Here is a 23,976-nt window from a genome sequence, read left to right as displayed (position 1 = left end):
GTCATTTAAGTGGCCATCAGGTACGTGAAAGGATTTGTACTTATTCCGGGTGTTGGAGTCCACATTGTGATAGGACTGTATGGAACCTCTTCATCTTCTCTCAGTTGGCACCTGAGGAGCCGTCAGCTGCTTTTAATATTAGTATTCTAAGAAAAGGACTGTCATTACTGTTCAAACAGTTTTATTGAGTAACCATGACAACCCCATTCCCACACACTTTTCTTTCTGTAGGACTGAATAGGGGATGTCATTCCCCCGCAGGGATGCGGGAGTTCTATGTGGTGAATAATGGAAACTCGAGTCTCCGTCCAGCACGCCATTCCTCAGTGACCTCGCGGTCAGAACCGGCAGTGCAGCCACTTTGTATGTTCCCAGCACACATGGCCACTGCTAACTTTGTCGTTAGTTTGAATAGTAGTCTAAGAGATGTTTAGATCATTGTCTAACAGGGGGGCTGTTTGCACAAATGAAGAGGAAAGATATTCTGGATACGCAGCTCAAATCTTTTGGGCACCTTCCACACAAAAAGGGTAATGCGACGCTGCAAAGTCTGGCTGAGATTAAACAGAAAACCTTACTATCATGGGGTATATATTTAATCATTTACTCCATTGACTAGAGGAAAATTGAGCCCCCCACCTAGTGCCTGATTATTCAATAGATTTACTGCAGCCTAGGGCGAAAGGTTTTTGGGGTGCACAACTGTGATGAGAGTGGGGCAACAGCTGAAATTAATTTCAAACTAAAATTAAAAGAATATAAGGTTTCATTCTTGACGTATTCTCATGGTAAAGAATGAAGACAATAAGTCACGCTCTGGCAAGATCTTTGGGATTAGCGAGGAGGACAGACAAGGATGGCGACAAGCGCAGACATCCCAGCCCCCTCCCCCTTCTCCCTCAATAGCGCTTGTTCATGCATCTGTTCCACAATACAATTCTGATTTTTAATGAAAACATTAAAATGAGTGACAAAGATTGCTGTGACCCATTTAAAAAGTCAAGTGAAAATAAGTTTCAAAAGCACAGGAACATATACATTGGTGGGGGCTGAACAAAGCAGATTTTAAATTAAGGATACATTTGTTATTGCCTGCAAAGCAGGCGGGGGCGCTCCAAGCGTATTAGCCTAGGGCGGCCTGAACTCAATGTTGCAGCATTATGGATATTTGCAATTGCAGATCTCAACCGCTAAGGGCGAGTCCGTCAGCACAGAGAGCCGCGCTGAAAGCTGCTTCTCCAACTAAGGTAACGTGAGAGATTCCATGGGGGGTTTACTTAAGGAAAAGTCCTATGTGACAAGACCTTTAAGTCTTATTTATATTCAAAGTTCTCTATGTGAGACTGAAGTTTTCCTTTAAGGTATAATAAACTGATGTCAGAGACAATATAAAGAACTACCGTAAGGCGGCCATGACTCATTCCGAATCATAGAACTTTCCCAGCAATGACAAACATCAACCCTAAACAAAGGTAGACTACAAGAAAACACAGTTGTTGTACAGAAAGAATTACATAAATGGAATTGTATAATTACAGTTTTGAAGAAAGGAGTATAAAACCAGCCGTGATACGTGCATATAGTGACACATACTAAGGTAATGAGTACTGCAGCGAGGTTATGTAGAAAATGAACGTTATCCACTATGGATCAGTGAGCGCACACATTAGTTCTTATTATTGTATTAAAAGGAAATGGCATTTTATCCCCACCATAATGTCAGACATTGAAATCAGTCATAATAGTGTGTGTGTGTGGGGTTGTATGGGTATCGGCACGTGATCTCTCATTCACACCACCGGTGTTTACAAAGTAGCCCCTCTCCCTACAGAAAGAGAGAACAATGTAAGTCATTAATGACTATTTATGGTGGAATTATTGTATTTGCATCCCATCTGTCCTGCCCCCTTGCTTTGCTAGAATAGCTCACCATGGGGCTGTGCAAAATCCTATGGCTTGCAGTCTCCTAGCTAACAGACATGCTCTGTCCAGATTGGTGGTGTCACAAAAGGACACACCTAGTGATGTTACAACAAGCATAAGTGACACGTTGTGTTTTATTACACGCTTTGTCAGTAACCATTTCTACATATCCTGCACACACCTGCAAATCCAGGGTGTCTGCTTGATCGATCAGAACACAGTTCAGTTACTGCATATTTGTGGCCACATACAGTCTTAGCTCAGAGAAGGACAAGATTAACAAAGAAATGACGTGATGGAATAAAAAAATATTCTGGTACATTTCACTAGTCATATAATAGTAACCTGACTTGTTGTAATGGGCTGAATGCTGTAGTTATACAGACAATACATTGAGTAGCTCCTGTGTTTGATACAGGGCACAAAGGGAATTCTATTCACAAATGACAGAAATCCCAACAAGTACGGCCGAAACTCATTACAAACACGCGGTGTGGTGAAAGTACTGACACGCTGAGTGGGTGAAGCCTTACACAGGGGTGAGTAACAACACAATATGCCCAGGAGACATTTAGGAAAAGCCATGCTACATGGAGCTGCCAATATTAAACCTCTGATACTTGATCATATGGATGTGTCAGTCGTATTACATGTGTAATCCAGAGGCTCTGTGTTATAACTTAGCTTCTGTGCTCAGGGGGTCCATGGCTGAATTCTAGATATATCCAATTGTAAGATACAGGGGAGACTTAATCGATCAGCAGTGTAGGCAGATATCCGTAGAGTATACAGATCTTTCAGCAGATGGTTATGAGATGCAGGTCACAGATCTGAAGGTAAATTGTGCAGGTGTGTACACATGAATCCCCCCCATGCTCATTGGGGTAAGACTGAACAGGTGTGCACCCAGCTCCTCTTATGTAGCTGCATCCCGTACATCCTGCATGTAATGTATGGGCAGGAATAGCATATTCTACAACATGCCCTTCACCTGGTGACAACCTTGCCCACAGAGATGAAACAGTGACATATTCACACCTGTCTCCAGCATTTCTAGCACTTGGAAAATCAGCAAAGTCACTGAAGAATAAAGACAAATTATTTATAAGTTGTGAAGACAAATTCAATGTGTAAAGGTTAGATCCTAATAACATGAAACAAACCTCCCTATAATTATTCCTATACACAGCTGAAAATACCAGTGGATGTGACCATGGAACCAATATTGAAGCTTTCTCTGTGTTACATTTTCTATCGAGTTAAACAATATACAAACTCAGTGCTGCAAAAGCCATGAAGTAATCTGAATCGCCTAAAACGGCAAATGCAGAATAATCTCTTTATAATACAGCTATGGATGACTATAGGAAGGATTTATATGTCCTGTAGTCTATTTACAAGAACAGACCCCTTTCTAGTCCTCAACATAGTGACCAGAAGCCATAGATTAGGTCACATTAAAAAGAAAAAGAAATAAAACTGAAAGTGAGGGAGGGAATTAATTCCAAAGGTTTTCAGGGTATTTGACTGTCTTAATCGATCTTAACCTTACAAAATGGGCACAGGTCACTAGACTAGACTTTATACCAAACTTTGGTGCATCTTTGTGGATTATTATTCACCTACACTCTATCTAATGCACAATTACATACAGTGCAAGCAATGACAGCGCTGCCTCTTCTTGTGGCTCTTAAATCATTATTGTGTGTATATTTACATGGGTACTTAAACATGGTACTGACCATAAAACATTTTTTTGGAGGAAAATGAGCAGATGACAACCACTTACTGTCATAGTCTGAGAACACTTGTTGATGTTACAATGAGCAAGTGTTAGATTTTCGCCTATAAGTTGTTGTACCCGGCAAGCTAAATGTTTGTGCAGAAACAGGAAACAATTTTTGATTAAAAATCCTGACTTTGGTCCTGATTCATTAAGGATCTTAACTTAAGATACTTCTTATTTCAGTATCCTGGACAAAACCATGTTACAATGGAAGGGGTGCAAATTAGTATTCTGTTTTGCACAGAAGTTAAATAATGACTGTAGCACACAAATATCAACTTTAAATTTCAGTGTACAAATAAGCTATCAAGTATTTGTGTGCTACATGAAAAAACAGTCAGTATTTAACTCATGTGCAAAACAGAATACTAATTTGCACCCCTTACATTGTGACATGGTTTTGTCCAGGAGACTGAAATAAGAAGTTTCTTAAGTCAAGATCCTTAATGAATCAGGCCCTTTATTTGGAAAAGTTAAGAGGAAATCCGCTGGAGGCTGCAAGAGTCAGGTCTTGTTGCGAACAAAATCAGATTAATCATCTGAACACTCTCATTGCACCAAGATATATGGCTGTGCTATGGCTAAAGGAATCTGTGTACTGGAATTATTGGAAATCTATTATAAGGCATTAACCTATCGAATAAAACATTTCCCAAGCATAGGTGTACTTGTTTTGACGTTCTCTAAAAACCCATCTTTTTTTTAAAGCTTACCTTATCCCCAAGGATACTATTCCAATTAATACACACTCAAAGCGGTCCCAATCTCCACTGTAAGCCACACTCGCTCCTCTTGCTTCAGCTCTGCCCTCTTCCACTTACAATGTAAGCTCTGCAATGAGCAGGGTCCTCCATACCCTTTGTTTTCATGTCTGCATGTATGTGGTCTGTCTTGTATGTCCTTGTTTTATGTATGTACTGTTCTCCCTACTGTACTGTAGAGCTAAATTACATTGTAATCAGGACAGTTGCATGTAACATTTTGAGAATAATATATATACATATTTATTTAGATATGTAAGATGGCACTAATTGCCTGTCTCCTGTCAAATTACTTCTACATGTGTGTTACATTATTGCAGATTCACTATTTTTGTATTGTTTTGATCAAACAAATCTTGGACAAGTCCATCAGGCTGGAAATTTCAGTGAAGACGAGGAAAGTGGAGACTATTAGTGTTTGATGGGTCCTACGTTCACATGAAGGCGTCCTGGGAAAGTGATGGACATTCGACATGAAAACCAGAGACAGAACAATGTCCTGCGCTGAACACGATCCGCATTATAATGGAGTGATATAAACAAGACTTCACATGGCTAACACAAAACATTAGCATTTGTGGATGTGTGTGTCAGTACTGCAGCGGACTGGGACTGCGATAAGAATGTCTGCTCATGACAGGCATCCATATGTAGATCATCCATCACCCGGCAGCAAGATCCACGCCACGCCACGCGCCAGAACACACTGCGGTTTGGGAATACTATCAGTGTGGCAAACACCAGGAAGGCAGCAAGACGCTCAGACTGGGAATATTCACAGTCACTCCTGTAGCGGAGATCTATGTCAGGATAAACTGAACATCTCAGCCATAAAGGTAAAACACATTGTTAGAGGTTACCCTGACATTTCACTGCAGCTTGGTCAAAAAGTAAAGTACTACAAGAAGCTCCTCCAACATTTTAAGAAGAGGGGTTATAAGAAATTTACTACAAGTCAAAGAGTTTACATTTTTGCTGGTGTGACATCACTGGTCCTCTTTGTATATGAATCCAGCATTACACGCACTGCTTTTCTCCAAAGCAAGTCTACAAAACTGTCAGTCACACTTCTGACTCAGAGAAGCTTCCTAACATAGGAAGCTGCTGCAACATTTCTTATTATAATATATATGCTGAAAATGCTATGTAGCGTAGTATGCCTTTACAAGCATGGACACGTTTCGTTATGCATAAACAATTCCGCTAGTTCAGGTGTATTATTCAGACAAGATTACATTCTTGTATTTGATGTTTTGGTGGTTGTTTTGCTTGAGGGCTCTTCCCTTTTGCCAGTACTAACGGATTCAATGTAAATTGGGTATAGCTGACATTCTTCTATTAGACCAGAAACCCAGTGGCATTGAAATCATGATCTTGCTGGCATTATTTTTTTTAATGCCAGTTAAAGCATGCAAACCGATACACTGATAGAACCTATACCAACGTTCGCGCTGAGACTCTGGCACTTTTGGGCGCTGCACGCTACACTTACTCGTGGTTACACTGAAGTGAATGTAAGGAGTATAAGTGCTGGCTACAATCTGCATGTCGAATGCAAACAATGGCATTTGATGTGCAGCATCACTAGCATTTTCTTACAAATCTAAAAAGTGGAAGAGTATTCTGACTAATACATATACAGGAGTACAAAGACATGTCACGGGCAGTATTCAGTGTGCCATTCCCTGTACAACCTCGACGAGGAAGCCGGATTCACAACGATAACCGGTCAATAACTGCGACTACTGGCGATAACGCTGGATGGACAGCGTGTGGCTCTGCACATCCTCCACACAAATCTGCCACTAATACATTAACTACTTCTAAATACACTTTATGTAAAAGGTGTCAAACTTTGTACACACAACCATCGCCCTTGCAGATATTTGTTCAATACCGACGTTGTGGCGAGTGGAGGAGGGAACGCTGCTGTCATCTAAACAGAGATATAATTATGACTAACCTGTTGATATGATTGACGCCGGTTACTATGGGAACAGTTAGATTTGTCAGACATAGAACTGACCTCAATTGACTTAACAGTGAAAGTGTCATAGAAATTACCATTTAATCTGATATACTTTTAAGAAAACCTAATATAGAGCCATCCTTAATAATGGGTAATAAAGGAACGTATTGTAAAAAAGCAGACTCTGTAGCCCTCCCTTGGTGTCCTGAACTGCAGGTTACCCACTTTGAAGAACAACTTTCAGATGTAAACGCGGTCCTTACATATAACAACTCTTGCACTATATATCGGTGGCTCCTGACCTTTGGTCTCTCCAACTTCCAGCTATGTCTCCCTCTATGACGCGCTCAGAACACATAGAAGCGTTTCAAGGTAAGTGAACAACCTTTATTTAACCGCAAACAAAGCCGGATCTCACGTCCCCAGCCTCGTATTCTGCTTTTTCTCTGCACTTTGATGGATGGAGTCAAAGGTTGGAAGCATTTAACTAATCATGATTTAATGAACAGATCATGTCCAGGCAAAGCATATAGCCTGCTTTTAAGTGTCAGTTTGTTTAATTGAGGGTAGGCTTTTCATCGTATGTCATGTAGATTTCTTATACTGCTTTGAGGAAGCTTGGAGGGGGGAAGAGACAATTTTTAAAAGCGCTTTGACACATCGTTTAGAATCATGCTAATCCCTTCAAAGTAATACCTTGAATGCACAGCGTACAGCCGCAAGCTTAGCTGGTGCTGCGCTCTCTATTTATTCCTGCCGCTCTCTAATCTGGACATGAAAGCGCGGCTCTGAAAGTAAAGAGATTACTAGATTTGAATATTTACTTTTTGTGGGTATTTTGTGTCCGCAGTAAAATGTCTATATCATTACTTTATCCTGGGTTTTACACAAGGATAGAGAATGTGCAACAGTGCGGCTGAAGCCTCACATTAACCTTTTCTCAGCCTCCACTGGTTAATTAAAGAGTGCGGTCTATAGTAAAGATCCGGGGCACGGCCTTGTACTCCAGCAGGCAGAGAAAAGGTATCCTCCTGTCAGGCCGAACATTTTACTGGATGCTACAGGCCAATTAAAAGGATTATGGACTTTATCTTGTCTTACATTTACAATATCTGCTTTAAAAGTTACACTAAACATAATATACAAGTTGATCCAGCTTAAGAAAGCATGTTGTGATATTCACATATATATTATAAGTATAGGTGTCCGAAACACAGTCCTCAAGAGTCCTGAAGAGCTACCAACAGTTCATGTTTTCAGGAGCTACCAACAGTTCATGTTTTCAGGATTTCTATAATCATGCTCAGATGAGTTCATCTATTTTCTTGGGTTAGTAATTATCCCACCTGTTTCTACAGGTAGAAATCCTGAAAACATGACCTGTTGGTAGCTCTTCAGGACTGGCTTTCAGCACTCTGTGGCTTAAATCAAATCATTTTACATTTGTATATGTTATTGGGGGTGTTTATATAAATAAAATAAAAAATATTAATGGAATGTGACCACAATCATCCACTGATGGGTACAACTAACTTATAATATCCAAGCTTTTAGGCATTATAATTTGACAAGGGCTTTGCATGGGCACCTTTCCCTAGTTTGTAAGGCTGGCAGCAAAATAGCAAAGAGCAGTAGGAAGCACATCACCATTGTCTCACTAACTTCTTCTCTTCTATTCTGATATACTTCAATTTCTACAATGAATGTAAACTAAACCGCAGGAGAAGCAGAGTGAGTGGCAGGAGAGAAATATGATTTGCAAAAACATTTGGAAAACAAAACAAAGAAGAACGAAAAGATATGTATGAAGAGCGCAGGTTTCTGAGGAGTCATCTGCTGTACAGGAAAAACACTTTCTACAGAGAACAAACTGGTAAAACTCAGACTAATATGACATGTCAGATAAAATGTGTATACATCTAAGTTATTCACCAATGTCTTGATAATTATATTACAGCTTAGTGTTTGTGCTTGGTCACAACGGTTATTGGAGTGTTAAAAAAGCAATCTGCAAATCTCACATTCCCAGGTAAGTCACTATTTGTACTTTGTTAAGTGGTTCCACGTGAGTCAAGCATTGCTCAGAGGCTAACCTCGTTATGTAATAAGACACGTCACTCACACTGTATGTATTAACAAGCAACGTAAGAGGTGTTGTTGTGTCGTCTTTAGTAAACCTACATTAATATCTTTACAGTTATTCTCACACGTTTATGGGCTACTGGTGAATTTTGACGCATTCTTCACCTGCTGATGCTGTTCAGCCAGAAAAGTTAAACACAAACTTGTGCTTCAAATCACGTGAATGCAAGTTCTTGCAGCGGACAAGATCTATAAGTGGGCTGAGTGGTTTTGTAAGGATGCACATACAATTTAAACAGTAGTTTTTGGAGAGTTGACACACAAAGCGGACAGGTACCAAGAGCGTGTGATGTACAATGACGATATATCTCTAGACTGTTAATGTACAGTACAGACGGGGGGATTTAGAGCACCAACATAGCAAACTATCAGTAACAGGAGACGGCTCACTATGCAGTTTTCAAAAGAAATTAGTATCTGATCTACAAAACGTATCAGTAAAGAATTTAAAAGATTGACAAGTTCAGTGGACAAGAGGCAGAAGTTACCTATATCAAGAGTAAAGAATACATTTGGAGACATCAGATGGCTGAGGATTGTGTAGGATGTAGAGGAGAGGCCACTGAGGGAAAATCAGCAGAAACTCTGTTGCTCGTGGGCTCATGCAGAGATTATTCATACAAGGTGATGTTTCCATATAATTTAAGAACTATTTCAGCGTACAGCATACAGGACACCTCTGATCATTGTGCCATCTAGTTGCTTAGCAATTCATTCAACCATTTAGCAAACCTTTCAGTGGGGTTCACTTGAGTGCCTCCATTTAATCCCTCACACATCACAGCGGATTTGCTGTTGGGTTCTATGCAGCAAGAAACTAAATGATCTGAGAAGAAACTTGTGAAACCAGCTCTAAAAACCTCCAAAAATCTGAAGCCAGAAAGTGAGTCTTAAATCAGACCCTTCCGTTATCCAGGATGCAAATTATGAGTGGTGCTCACTGACAGAGCCAAACAAAACTCTAACAATTAAACTGCACCAAACACTAAATAGTAAATTATTCACTTTGGGGGTGAATCCTATTAAGAGGAACTAAACCCATATATGTCAGCTCTGTTCAAAGATTACTCACTGCAAGCTGCCTAATTTGTGTAAAAATCTGTCCCAGCGTCAGGTCTACGGAACAGGAAGTTACTCCTTTGCAGAGCTTGTACTGTCTGTCCCTCTCTTCTGGTAGAATGCAATCATATTGTTTCCTGCATAGGCTTGTATCCTGATTGATTACATTTTGTTTGCAGAAAACAAAATATACACAAAATATTCACGAATATACACAGACAACGCAATAACGCAAATACACACATACATACATGACAGACATTACTTACTCGTGTGCTTCCTGTCGGACGCACTCACAGGGCAATGCCTTCTTCTCTCTCATATCACATCACCCCTTTCCTATCCACTGAGAAGCAGCCACCTGTCCATACTCTAAGCCCCTTTCTCACCAGGTAGTACTATGCCAGGTAACGTCCGGGCACTTCAGATATAGCCTCACTCCCATCACCATATGCACATCTAAAAACCAGTCTTAGAAACAGGCGAGGACAGGGTGACTTTTCCTAGTGTATATTATTGCTTGGCCTTTACAACATGCAATGTAACAAATATGGCATCATCCATTAAACACTAATGCTAAGGGGCCTCAAAACCTAAAACAGAATTTGAGCACCTTAATATAATTCGAACTTAAAATAAAAGTTATAGATGGAGCAAGATAAACAGGACAACTATGCACCGGTCAGACGCTGTGTCCCCTCTTGCCCTAACCTCCATGGTACAGCAGCTGGGGATTGTGCTGGAATGCACAATGTTCCCCAGAAGAAACTTGTTTCATCTATCTCAGCAATTAAGTTTTAATAAACCCTTGAGACTTTTGCACATACATATGTAAATACTACATACAATTGTTCTATATAAACTTGCTCTTTTAAATCAATACATTTGCATTTACATTAACTAACAATCTGTATTAAACAAACAACATTACTGCCTAAGCAGACAATTAGGAGAGGAACTCATTGATAACCATCTATATGAGCAGAGAGAGTTTATTTTGTCAAAGAAAAAAATAAAATCCTTAGTTATAAGTTGTTTATGGGGAAATTCCACATTTACTTTGCAGATCTTCAACTTTCAGGCAAATGTCTAGTAAGAAATGCTCAGTTCCCTTAGAAACCAGAACAGGTCTGCAGTGTAGATAGTACTGTTGATATTTACAATGCACAAATCTTATTTAAGACGTACAACAAGTAACAAGCCTGGAAGAGTGGAAGCTCTGAAGGTCGATGGCCACGATCATGTTAAAGTAATGAGTCACTGCCACAGCATGAAGAACAGGCAATGTATCCTGGAAGCTTTCTAGAAACCATGTTTATTTGCCATTAAATATAAAAAAAAAAAATCAATATTCCTTTACTATGTCAGGAAACGGTGATATAGAGCACAATAAAATCAAGTGACATGTGTGATATAGCCGGGACACGTATGTAATAAAAAGCGAGCAGGAACTTACAGGCGGTCTCTGAGCTCTGGTGTATCGCTAGGAGTCCCCAGGGAGCGCAGGTTTCTCTCCAAAGACTGTACTGTCAACAAGAGACAACAACAAACTAAATTCCAGAGGAAATTGGTGCCCAGCGTCACATCACCACAGGTTATGCATGTTCAGAATAAACCAGATGTACGAGAGGTCATGCTCGATTTGGTCTTTGCAATTCGTTATGGATTAAACAAAATGTATAAAATGTAGCTGTAGCCCATGCACAGTTGAGACAGCCTTCTCCTGGGCTTCAAAATACTGACAATATGACAATGCAGCAATTCACTAGGGACTAATGACATCACTGATACATAAAAAACAACCTCCGTTACATCACTGCTTCCTAGTGAAACGATTGGCTGCATTCTGAGTAAGGTCACTGTTTCCTAGTGAAACGATTGGCTGCATTCTGCGTGAGGTCACTGGTTACTAGTGAAACGATTGGCTGCATTCTGCGTGATGTCACTGGTTCTTAGTAAAAATGATTGGCTGCAGTTTCAATAGTAGCTGGATGCATAAGGTGGCTCAGTAAGGTGCAACAAGTGTAATTTAAGGTTTGTTTGTTGTTTTTACTAAAGGGTCACTTGTAAAACTGATCTGGTTATCATCATCATCAAAATCTTCCCGATAGCATTTGTATAACGCTAAGCATCTTGGAGAAGGAGTTAAGCACTGAATCCAGAATGCAACAAACACTAAACACTGTATTCAGCAGAATCTTCCATAAAAAGATTGGTACTTGGCCAAATCCGAAGACATGGAGTCAGTGCAGTTCTAGTGAAAGAAGCATTATAACTACAAACAGAATGTACTAAGAAGGTCAGCTAAGACAACTAGCACACAGAAATGACAATGCTTTAGGACTTGTGCAGAGTAAGGTACATGAACATGTTGACATTACAGAATAACTACACTAGTTTCCTCCGCATGCATCGGGCTCTCACCATTCCAGGCTCTACATAAGGTACAAATCCCCCCAATGTACCACACGCCTTCGATGCAGGGACTCCCCCGGGGATTTGGTGACAAAGCCACATTAACAGCAATCGAGAAGGAAATTCTGCTGAGGCCATATATAGGGTATATAATAACAGGAAGACATCTGTAATACCCACCATTCGAATTTATCCTGAACACATCCCCAGAAGTGATCTGGAAGAGTTCCTGAAGCTCATGTGGGTCAATCTGGGAGGCTGTTGGAAAAGAAAGGAGAGAAATCTAATGATATAGCTGCAACAATTGTTGTAGAATTAATGGCAACTTACATGACTGCATTAGAGGGGGCCATGCTGTCATTAAGGTAAAAACAGCTACAATAACTATTCATAACTGACGAGTATGGTACAGTACTAATAGAGGCATTTTATATGTGGATCTATAAAAAAAAAAAAAACATTAACAAAATCAATGAAGACTCGAGTTCAATATCTGAACAGGGTCCTATCTGTGTGGAGTTTCTTCTGGGAGCTCCGGTTTCCTCCCACACTCCAAAAACATACTAGTACATAATTGAAAAATGACAAAATGAACGTGTGTGTGTGTGTGTGTGTGTGTGTGTGTGTGTGTGTGTGTGTGTTAGGGAATAAGGACTGTAAGCTCCAATGGGGCAGGAACTGATGTGAGCGAGTTCTCTGTACAGCGCTGCAGAATTGTTGGTACTATATAAATAAATGGTGATGATGATGGATAGAAGTGAAAAATAAAATCAAAAGAAAAACAACTTTAATCCCTGTATCTGTGACCGTGACAAAATATGGAAAAACGAAAGATAGGAAGTAAGCTTTGGGGTAAGTTACTGACAGCATGAAAGTAAATGTGAGGAGCATCTTAAAGCAGCTTACTGTACGTTTTAGTGCATATTTCCCTAATAAAGTGCCCATATATTAAGATAGTTGCTGTAATATGCTGCTTATTTAAAAAATAAATATAAAAAAAAAATAATAGAAAAATTAGCCTTATCTACCCTGGGGGGAGGGGGCAGGGGGTGTATCCACAGATAAACCAAATCACAGAAATATCACTTTTTTATGTACGTATTAAACCCTCAAAGACCCCAGCCAGATTGACCACAATATGGAGAAGCCTGGCTGGATCACACATTCCCATCTCTTCAACAGAAGCTAAAACTATACCATGTCCTCCGGCTCATCCCCAGTACAGAGAGACCACCCGGAGTGGCTCAAACCTTATTAATGTGCAATTCTAATGCACTTGTGGAAAAATCACACACCTGTGTTCTAAGGAGAATGAAATGGTTCTATTCTCTGGTTTACCGGTTACCAGTGATTCCTGTGCAGTATGAGAGCACACGGAGAACGGACATAAGACGGGATCAGCAACACTATGGCCAAAAATAGATGTCTTGGAGCCAGCTCTGAGCACCCCCAATATTTCTGCTGCCACAGCCTCCTATCATGTATCTTTCAGCCGTCTCTCCTGTGTATATAATGACATGCAGCTACATCTCAGGCTCTGTGAGGTTTCCTATGCAGTAGTTGTACATTTATAAAGCCAGTGCGGATGTCAGTACCCTGGACAGCAGCCTCCCTCGTAGCCTGACTTCCTTTTATCCCTCATCAGCCAAGACTGTTTCTAATACAGGTCTCACACTTGATAAATCAATTCACAGTAGACAGTAGAAGAAAATTATTATTATCACGGATATCAAACTCTCCGCAAAAGTTTCAGAGGATTTGATTTGTTGCCTTGAACACGACGCCCTTCAATATTTTTTTTTCTTCCTGTTATTATACTAATTTACATTGCTTGTGAACCATGTTTATATACGAGTAGGTTATATCTCAGGGCAAGAGAGCTTTCTGCACTGGATACAACTGTATTCATACCTCATCCTATAAAGACAATGATTAAGAGCACAGAACTTACATAAGTCTAATGGTTTACTTAGAGATTTTAAATAACTTATGCAGAGTTTCATATTGAACTGTAAACTTCCTTCACCCCTATCTTTATTTCTGAATTGTATTTGCTTAAAACCCACAACTGTTGCTAGAATAGCTGTGGAGCACAGGTCACCCTGTATCATTATTACTACTGTTTATTTATACAGCACCAAACATATTACATAGCTCAGTATAGAGAATATTTGTCCCACATTAGCCCTTGCCCCACTGCAGCTTACAAACTAAATTCCCCAACACACACCTCCATTGTCAGAAGCCAATTAACCTACCAGTATGTTTTTTGAGGTTTAATATGGTAGGGTGCATCAACCAGCTCAAATAATAACAGTCCTGTGTTGTCCAGAGAGGTTTAACAAGCAGGGGGTAAATGTATCAAGCTGCAAGTTTCTGGTGGGTTTGAAATGTGGAGATGTTGCCTATCAGATTCTAGCTGTGTTCTAGTATTTGTAGTACTAAATAAATGATAAATACAATCTGATTGGTTGCAACAACTCCAATGTTTCAAACCAGGCCGAAAACTTGCAGCTTGATACATTTACCCCCAGAAGTGATATAAATACATGCTAGAACTGCTAAATATAAAAAGACAATGTCAATATAGCTAAATTACCTTAATTGCTTATGTTATTTATTAATAAGTCCCCCCCCCCCCCCCACATCAGGTAGACAAGGGTGCCCACCAGTTATCCCTGGAAATTTGCTGGGCTTTAGACAAAAACATGGCTGCTCCAACCTATGTCTGTGATGGGTACACTTCAGATTTCGCCACGTTCACCAAAAACAAAGGTATATACAGATTGTTACGGGGTATATAGGCCTGATAATGAAGATGACAACTGCAAAAGTCATATAATTTTCAGAGCAAGGTTACAACAAATACGTATATGTAAGTAAACAGGTCGGCTCAGCAGGAAGCTTCTGTTTCACAAGCATGAACGGGATCTATTGTCGTTTTCTGTCTGGATGTTACTTCAAAAGGAATTTTTTTTTGTGTTCTTATCAGCACCCAAAGTTGTGTTCATGAAAATCAAAAAAGAAGAAGCAAGAGTGGAATCCATGACCTATGACCTATGCTGGATGCCAGGAGCCAGAACTTCAGCTCTTTGAATTAAGTCGCCTGAAAAGGAAAATATTTTCAGAGCAGACACGTTGCAAACTTCAGCGGAGCAGATTTGAGCCTGAACAGAAAAAAAACGCAATCCTGACATGACAGCTGTAACAGGTAGGACAATAACATCTTGTGCCAGTCTCACAGGAATCACAGAGTGGCTCAATAGAATTATATCATATGTACAGCAGGGTGGGTTGGGGTTATAGGGGTTTCAAATCATTCCTTGTTTTACTTTATTGTAATGAACCATTTGCAACTTTTACTAAATTGATTTTTATTTTTTAGCCAGGTATTCATATAACGAGTAGCTTGTCTTCTTACCCCAGGACGTGACCAAGCTTTCTCCTGAACACAATTTTGTCCAAATGTACAGAAAAGCGTCTGTTGACCATTGCAACAAAAGCGATCATCTGTGCCTGGTGATATAAATACATGGATATAGAGCACAGAAAGAAATACACTGTACATAAGCCACCAAATTCAAGTAATCTGAAGGTGGACATCACTCTGCAGCACGGTCATGGTGCTATCCTGTGTCATACAGGACAAGTAGCTGGGAAAGTCCAAGCCCTGAATACTGTAACCCTTTGCTTGAATAATATTCCAGGTTTCATCTACAAAATGCTTTTGCTAGATTCAGTTATATAGACTGAGAATTTATCTGCCTTGTTTTGTTTGGCGATATCTTACTTTTTAATCACCAGTTGAAATTGTGAAGTGTGGATACCGTCCCCAAATGCAGAATGGTCGCAGGATGCTAACTGTCCACATGATTTATACACACAGTGGCAACCAGCAAGACAGATGCCACAGACCCCATCAGACATAGGAGATTCCCAAGCTGCCGCCTACTGAGGGATGAGCAATTTATGGCATATCACGAGTGACATCTCCCACTCAGATACATTTATATCTTATCCATGAAGGAATTTCCAAAACACACAGCATTCCATCAGACAGAGACTTGTACGTGAATAATTAATTATCCTTCTGTGCAGTGCTGCCCACGTCCTTACTCCAGGCATTGGCAAACCCCGGGAGCCAAGATGCCATGGAGTTCCCCTGCGCCACGCTGTGCTCAGGGGAGAAAGCCTCTTATACAGAAAGCTCCGCCACATGCATAAGGATGGCCCAAAACATGCCCTCCTCAAACCCATTTGCCATGTGAGTAAGGTAAATGATGCCCATGATATGCTGTGTCTTCAGGGCAGAGGTACCAGGGCTATTTGAGTAAAAGGTAACGTATTGCTGAAACGCCACAATCCGTAAGGCGAGAATTCACCTACGTGCACAGTGTAAAAGGCGCACAGTGATTATCAGAGCAGAAAAGCCGTCATTAGGGCCAGTGTCACCTCTGCATGCCACACTCTTTATTTCTAATAGCTAACATTATATCAGGACAATTTTAATTTCATCATTTGACAAGTCCCATGCTGGTGGAAAATTTCAGCCATGAGAAACTTGACTTTAATCCAGAGTGAAGAGCAATTAATAAGATAGATGTTTATTGCACATTCTGAATCTGTTTCCCTGGCGACTGGCACAGAACCACATAGAAATGTTTTACAGTCAAGTCAGGACATTTCTATATATTAGGGAAAACAGAGCATGGCCGATCAGTCAGTAATCTGCAGCATATGATACATTTATTACCCTATGTAAGGGGGCATTTACACAACAAATCAGGAACTTCTAGCTAGTGTCTGTAGGCTTATTTCTATAATTCTGCACTACTCAGAATGCAAATTGAAACAAATAATTGGTTCTTTAAGAACAGAACTACAGTTTTCTCGCTTCAGGGTCAATGCATGAGCTTCTTCTGTAAACCTGACATCTATGATGATGATGATATCAACACATTCTCCCGCGGCGGAGAACCCGGAGACAACCAGAGACTAAATAGGAACAGACCCGAACTCTGGGCTGCACGTTTAAATCACCTTGGTAACAGCCATGTGAGTTACAGCGAGGAGCACATTATCCTATATATAATAGACAAAATATTATTCTTTATTTATAAAGCGCCAGCTTATTATGCAGGGTTTGAGCGATGTAGGGGTCATAATATAAATAAATAACATACAATGACACGAAACAAAAGGTAAAGATTGCCCTGCACATATAAGAATACAATCTAAGAGGTGTGGGGAACACAGGATACATAAGGTAACAAAATAACATTTGTACCTGGGGTTGGGGAAAGTGGGTGTGGCTAGCAGACGCCATTAATAAAGCAGCCACTGGCACCCGGCATTTCTGCGCAGCTACCGGCGGTGTGGTAAGGTTGGAATGAGAATAGAGCGTACGGTGTAGTCATGAAAGTTGAATCTTAAGACCAATAGCTGCTGGCAAGAAGACTTTCCTTCCCCATTTATAACAACATAACCTTCGTCCTCTAGCTCGGAATATCTGTGTACCCGGGATATCTGTTTATCGTGCTCACCGATGGACACAGGCCAGGATACTTATTCCCCACGTTGGCAGAAGCAGGCATGGAGTTCACCAAAGTGAGATGACAACAGCGATGACAGCTGAACTCTATAGGTCCAGCAGCTGAACAGACATCATATTCCGGTAGATAACCCCGTCCTTGGTACAATGACTCCTGAGCACTACAAGGTAATATCCCACTGCCTATACATATATGTGGAACTGGTTTATATTTGTGAGAAGATGATTAGGCGAAAGCAAGGGCACAGAGTGGATCTAAAGTGCTGCCATCTCTAATTGCCATCTGCATGCCACTAACATATACATGAACTCCTGCAATATCAGGAAAACTTGGGTATTATAAGCACTGCCGATTATATACTCCACTGTGAACTCTAATACTCACGTAATGTAACGCAAGGAGCGCAATATCCCATATACACTGACCTACATGACATATAACCAGAGCCACAATTACCTGTAGGCGGCTTTATATTTCTAGCAGTAGTTGTTTCCTGTTTAATACCTTATTCCTGAAGATAGGATTAAGTCACCGACTAAACCCTCTGCGTGGGCAGCAGAAGCAACAGTGGCACCTACAGGTTATAACACACACCAAGCAAAACACAAAATAAAAGCATCAAACTAAAATGTTCAGAAAATGGAAAAACAGAACTGCATTGGGCAAACACAAGAGACATTTAATCACTCACTGGTCTGATATTTATGACTTATTCATGGGAAGAATCCCTGAGTAAAGAAGCTCTTCATGTAAAGTTGGGTACATATCCATGTAATTATCGTGCAGAAAATACAATTCACAACCGTTTGGTCAGATATCACCTTAGTGTGTATGCTCCCACGATCATGTTTTATCATAGAAAAGCACATCGCATCTGTTGATTTGGTTTTGTAAACTTCCTAAAATTCACGATCAATGATGGAGCGATGTCGTGCAAATGTGGCAGTGTGCACGCACTCACGACCAGCAGTGTAGACAGATATCTGTACAGTGTACAGAGTCACAGTCTATTCAGCAGATGGTTATGAGGGATGTAGATGACAGATCTGAAGGTAAATCGTGTCGGTGTGTGCGCATAAATCACCAGGCTCATCGGGACTTTCAGTCGCTGGTGAAATCATCACAGAAATTGCATCTGAAGTCAGACTGCATTAGTGTCCACCCAGCTTAACCAAGGTAAAGTGTTCAAATCCCCCGCACAACACATTTCTCACCTTCAGCTCTCACAATTGGTCCTATGTATTCTAAAAACGCTCCAACTCTTTGGCGAAGTTACAATTTCCTCCATTGTAAGTGAATATTGTATGCTCCAGAGTTTGTTTTTCTGTACAATACTTTCATGCCTCAAACGCCACACTGTTCGCAAAGTATAGTCTGGGATCACTGGTCTTGACCTGTTAAGTGCTCATCACACAGAGAGATGAGACAAGAACACAATGAGCGTGCAGCGGAAACGGACGCGCTTTATGTGGCGAGAGTCGCTGGCCTGGAGAGCTCCCGCTGATTGAAAGACACAAAGCAGATTTTTAAGTTCTCAGAGTCATTAAACTGAAAAGGCTTGGAGGGTAAAGGAGCCGGCATTGTGGAGTAATGCTTCGATAATTAGACAAGACGCTCATGGCTAACGTTCTTATCAATACAGTATGAGGCGGCAGCGCACAGGACACAGTACGGACCTACTGCAGGTCACAACATGTACTTTAGACAACAAAAAGACCAACATAAAATACAGGATTTAATTTCAAATGCTATGTGAGCAGCATAGGCTAGACAATAAGCACACAATCACTGGGAGAGTAAACTGCCTGTGTACTGTAGATGTTCACAATAATTGTTATAATAATTATAATAATAATAATAATAATAAAAATTCAAGACTCACAAGTCATGCAAGAAATTACTCAGCAAGAGAAGTAGCTTTCAGGGGCCCAACAAGCTACAGGTAAGACATTAAAAGGACTGTTTCAGTGACCGACTAGCTTGTTTTTAGCCAGAATAAGTGTTATCTACCAGAGTAGATTACATGAGTTGTAGGTTGAATCCTATAAACAGAAAATTTATGAAAACATTTCCAGTCTTAATGCAATGTATTCCCTTACACCACATCTTTGATTTGCCGCCTATTCTGCTGATCAATAACGATTATAGCTTAGGAAATCTAATCCAACACTTTAGAGATCGGCTTTAATCAAGGATCACTGAACACTGATTTGATAAAAATGACCACAGAGGGCGCTGTTCTGTTGGAGATTATAAGCCATATATAATGCTTTATTACTTGCGCTCTTAATGCTAGAAAAAACTCAGAACAAATACATTTGATATGCATTATTACCAGCATTTTATCACTGTAGGCTCCCTGATGTTTTACATGTTGTAAATGCAAAAATGGAACAAGAAAACAAAAAAGGAATCCCACAAGTAAAAAGACATTGGGAAAGTAACACTAGAAGCTGTATCATAGCCATTTACATGTGTTAAACAGACTTCTAAACAAAAGTTAAACATATTTAAAGAAGAAAAATAAAACACACACCAGTGCGCATGCACCCTACATAAGGCTTCACTTCTGCCAAGAAAACCTGTCTGGAGTTCCCCCATTCCAATGTAAATGTGTAAGGAAAGACCTCCAGGGTGTTTCAGGGATTCCTTTTGTTTTTGCAGCAATGAAACGATTCGTATCGTCTAATCTCGTTAGGTGAACCACACCCATGTGTGACCGGATGGGGCTTACTCCACCACCCCCTCTGTTGGGGGAGAGTGACGGGATGTTACTCTTGTAGCAGATGACACCATCATGATCCCAAAATAAATCTTTGGGGATTTATTAACAACAGTATGAACAAGTTTTGGCATGTTTTTCAAAAAATGCTGTAGACAAATGGGCTTTTGAGAAAATCAAAATTCTGATTTTGAAAATTTTATGTTTTTAAATTTATATTGACCATATGAAAGCTCCTAATAAGAGGTTTAAAATGAGACCTCGCCCAACTCTCTAACTCAATCAGGTGAGCTACAAATGCAATTTAAAAAATGTTGAAAGTAAATTTTTCATTCAAAAATTACAGCTATAAATGACATATAACTTCATAGCCTAGATTTAGGGGTTTTCTTTACATCATTTATTGTACCAAATTTATACTATATAGGAGTCTTGTCGCTCAGCCTTGGCAATGTTTTATGGAAATCCCAGTCTGAGAAAACTTGGGTTTCAGGGACAATTTAATAGACTCGTTAAGAGCAATAGATATAAATACCTGAGGGCTGAAATCTGACTACCATCCCCCAAGCAGGACCCCAGGCACAGCTGCCCACTGTGCCCTCTCCTCTTGCCCTTACCATGGCACGCCTTGTAGAGTGGTTAGATCCAGTATGCTCACAGGAAGCTTGGGAAGTCAAGGTTAGTCTTTATGCGGACACTTAGCTCCTGTTCCTCTTCAGACCTACTACACAATCTCTTGAATCTCCAGCATTAATTTAAATCCTTACAATAGATAACTATTAATGCTTCTAAATCCAAAGCCATGACCATAAAACTCATTAGCCACCATGGAAAGTAAACAGTTCCTCATTTTCTATATAACTCCAGGTAAAATATCCTTCACTCTCTTCAGAGTGAATCTATATAGAATATTCTTCTGCGATCCATTGTGTTAACCCTTTAGGTACACAGTGAGGCTTTGGGAATCAGAATTCTAGGCAACAGGAACGATAACCATTGTTCCTAAACTACTTCATTTACAGCCATGCCCCTATGTACACCCCGGGGGGTGCTAACAGTCTACCTGTATCTATCAATACATTTATCTGGGGGGCGGTGGTAAATAATAGAGGATTTGCAGGTCTCTTGTGTACAGGTCCTCTTGGTCACGAGTGTTTGGACGTCCTAATATTTGGCTTCTCTTTATAGTGCCCCAATTAACTCAATGCAGAACCGCACACAGTGTGTACACTTTGACATCAATACCTACCGGCCCAGCCTGTTTTTTCAAATTTTTTATGTTCTGAGTTTGGGAAAGGAAACTAAACTCCCGCTTTTTACGGCTCTAGGGAGTAAATGTATTAAACTGCAGTTTAATACATTTAACCCCTAGATATTCGGTGACTTTGCAGGGCAAATTTAAAACGGCAACGTCTTTAAAGGCAAAACTTGCCTTCGACCTTTTCTCCATCACGATGCACACACAACAGTCGATATTACCAGTCAACATACTATAAGCCGAACACAGAAGTATAAATATATTCCTTTTTCTGGTATATTATTTAGCTCATTAAAATTCAAAACTTTTATATGTCAATGTCCCAAAGTGGATTTTCTTGTGCTTTTGGGAGGTGAATTAAACAGGTCCCGCTGTTAATATTCAGGACAGGTGGAGAAACTTTACGATTATCTTTGCATCGTGCACTGAAGGAGGTCAGGTCAGCAGCAAATGTAAGCAATAGAGTCACAGAAAGGTACTAGGTATCAGACATAACCTCAAACACTGCTTCTAATAACATTATGAAAGATAATAATTAGGAGTACGCACATAACTTGGTGCTTGTCAAAACCTAACCACCAGCAGGAATAAACTTGTTACCAGATAAAATACAACGCGCACAGACCAAAGCTTTTTCCCTGTACTCTCTTCAAGTTGTACTTCTTAAGTAAGATGAAACAACTTCTGTCTATGTCATCTCCTGATTAGCAGTGAACTACAAAAAGGAATTAAGCAGCCTTGAAGATTTCATGTGATTTAAAGGGCTCAATTAGTGGCAGTCTCCTCATCCAAGAGACTTGCAGCAGAGGAGAGAAGACGGCAAGTGTCATTAAATGTGGATACCGCAAAGTTTGTATGTAGTATGAAGAAAAGAATACTTAACGGTGAACAGAGAGGACGTTAATGGTTAAAGGCGACAAATGGGGAATTATTCCTAAACCAACAGAAAGGATGCAGTGCTCACGGTCTGAAATCCCCGGCTACATCCAGCACACAGTACTAATCTTACTTTTATTAACTATTTATCTAGTTTCAGAAATTTTATTTTCAAACTGTTACAGATACAGAAATAACTGTATGCTGCCGTAGCAGGCTCAATAAACATAGAGAAAAAACAACTATGACAAACCCAGGGATGTAGAAGAGAATAACACACAACTCTCATCAGATCGGGCTCTGGGTCTTCCGCAACCTGGAGAGTCGCTCTCGTGTTTGATCTGCGACACGCCTGCCATAGGCCACAAAAAGGCACGAGAAGCCTATTTATAAAGTAGGAAAACTTTCCCTACCACGGAAATCAGTCACACATGGCATAGTAAGGGAGAAACAGATACAAGCGCTCATGTTTTGTTACAGTCTATATTAATAGTCAAGCACACAAGGGATAAATTTATGCTGACTCAGTAGCCAATGAGAAAGACCTAGGAACCATGGGCCTGATTCATTAAGGATCTTAAATTGAGAAGTATCTTATTTAAGCCTCCTGGACAAAACCATGTTACAATGCAAGGGGTGCAAAGTAGTTTTCTGTTTTGCACATTTGTTAAATACTGTCTGTTTTTCATGTATGTGCAAAACAGAAAACTACTTTGCACCCCTTGCATTGTAACATGGTTTTGTCCAGGAGGCTTAAATAAGATACTTCTCAATTTAAGATCTCTAATGAATCAGGCCCCATGTTACTATTTTTTTATGTATGTATTTATTTAATTTTAGGAGCCAAGGAAGGGGTTCCCTCCATTTCGAATTTTAAAAATTAGGTGAAAAGGGTAAATTTAAAGGTGCCGCGGTTACAGCTATTTTGCATAATACTACACATGGATGCACAATAAATGAGGAGAGGTCGCCTTATGTGCAGCGTGTAATGTCACAGGATCCCACACAGCCCCAGATACAGGTTCTGTCTGTGAGATACACAGTGATTCACCCTGGTCGCTGACAAACACGTCCTTATGCGATACAGACAGACGTTACTAATAGTCACATCACCCTCCCCCCCCCCCCAAAACAGATCATTTTCTCCCACTGAATCCTCCTAGTACTGAACTCCATGACCGACTACATGCGTCTAATTAGCTGGACAGGAACCTGTGCAAACAAAGGATTAATTAACCGATCTGTGCTTTAACTACAAGTGGCACACACAGGACTCGTGCAGGGGTGTTAAACAGGTGTCTGTACACGTTCTACACTGAATGTAACGTCCTGTTAGACGTTGAATTACAGATCTGCAGATCAGTTTTTGTCCCTGTTGCTATTTCTTCACGCAGTTATGAAACTTGTTATGTGTGTTGAATAATGAAACTTGTACATAGCGATCTTAAAGAGCCACTGAAACCTAAAATATATCAACTTTATTCATTATGAAAAGGTATTTTGTAACATACAC

General features: G+C 40.2%; 1 protein-coding gene across 4 annotated transcripts in view; it reads right to left on the bottom strand.

The window, feature by feature from the left end:
* Positions 1-23,976, bottom strand: part of TSNARE1 (t-SNARE domain containing 1) — a 235,091-nt gene that overhangs the window by 150,906 nt on the left and 60,209 nt on the right. For 3 of the 4 annotated variants that reach the window (XM_075211650.1, XM_075211652.1, XM_075211653.1), the window contains exons 4-5: positions 12,236-12,313; positions 11,097-11,166 (exon numbers count right to left, since the gene is read on the bottom strand). In XM_075211650.1, the coding sequence (XP_075067751.1) occupies positions 11,097-11,166; positions 12,236-12,313 (148 nt within the window). Of the gene's footprint in view, positions 1-11,096; positions 11,167-12,235; positions 12,314-23,976 lie in introns of those variants that run through there. The other variant, XM_075211651.1, reaches the window with a different exon arrangement.

Source organism: Mixophyes fleayi, chromosome 5 (assembly GCF_038048845.1).
Source record: "Mixophyes fleayi isolate aMixFle1 chromosome 5, aMixFle1.hap1, whole genome shotgun sequence".
NCBI classification, from domain to species: Eukaryota; Metazoa; Chordata; class Amphibia; order Anura; family Limnodynastidae; genus Mixophyes; species Mixophyes fleayi.
The sequence above is the reverse complement of the archived record's forward strand: the minus strand, read 5'-3'. Positions and strand labels throughout refer to the sequence as shown.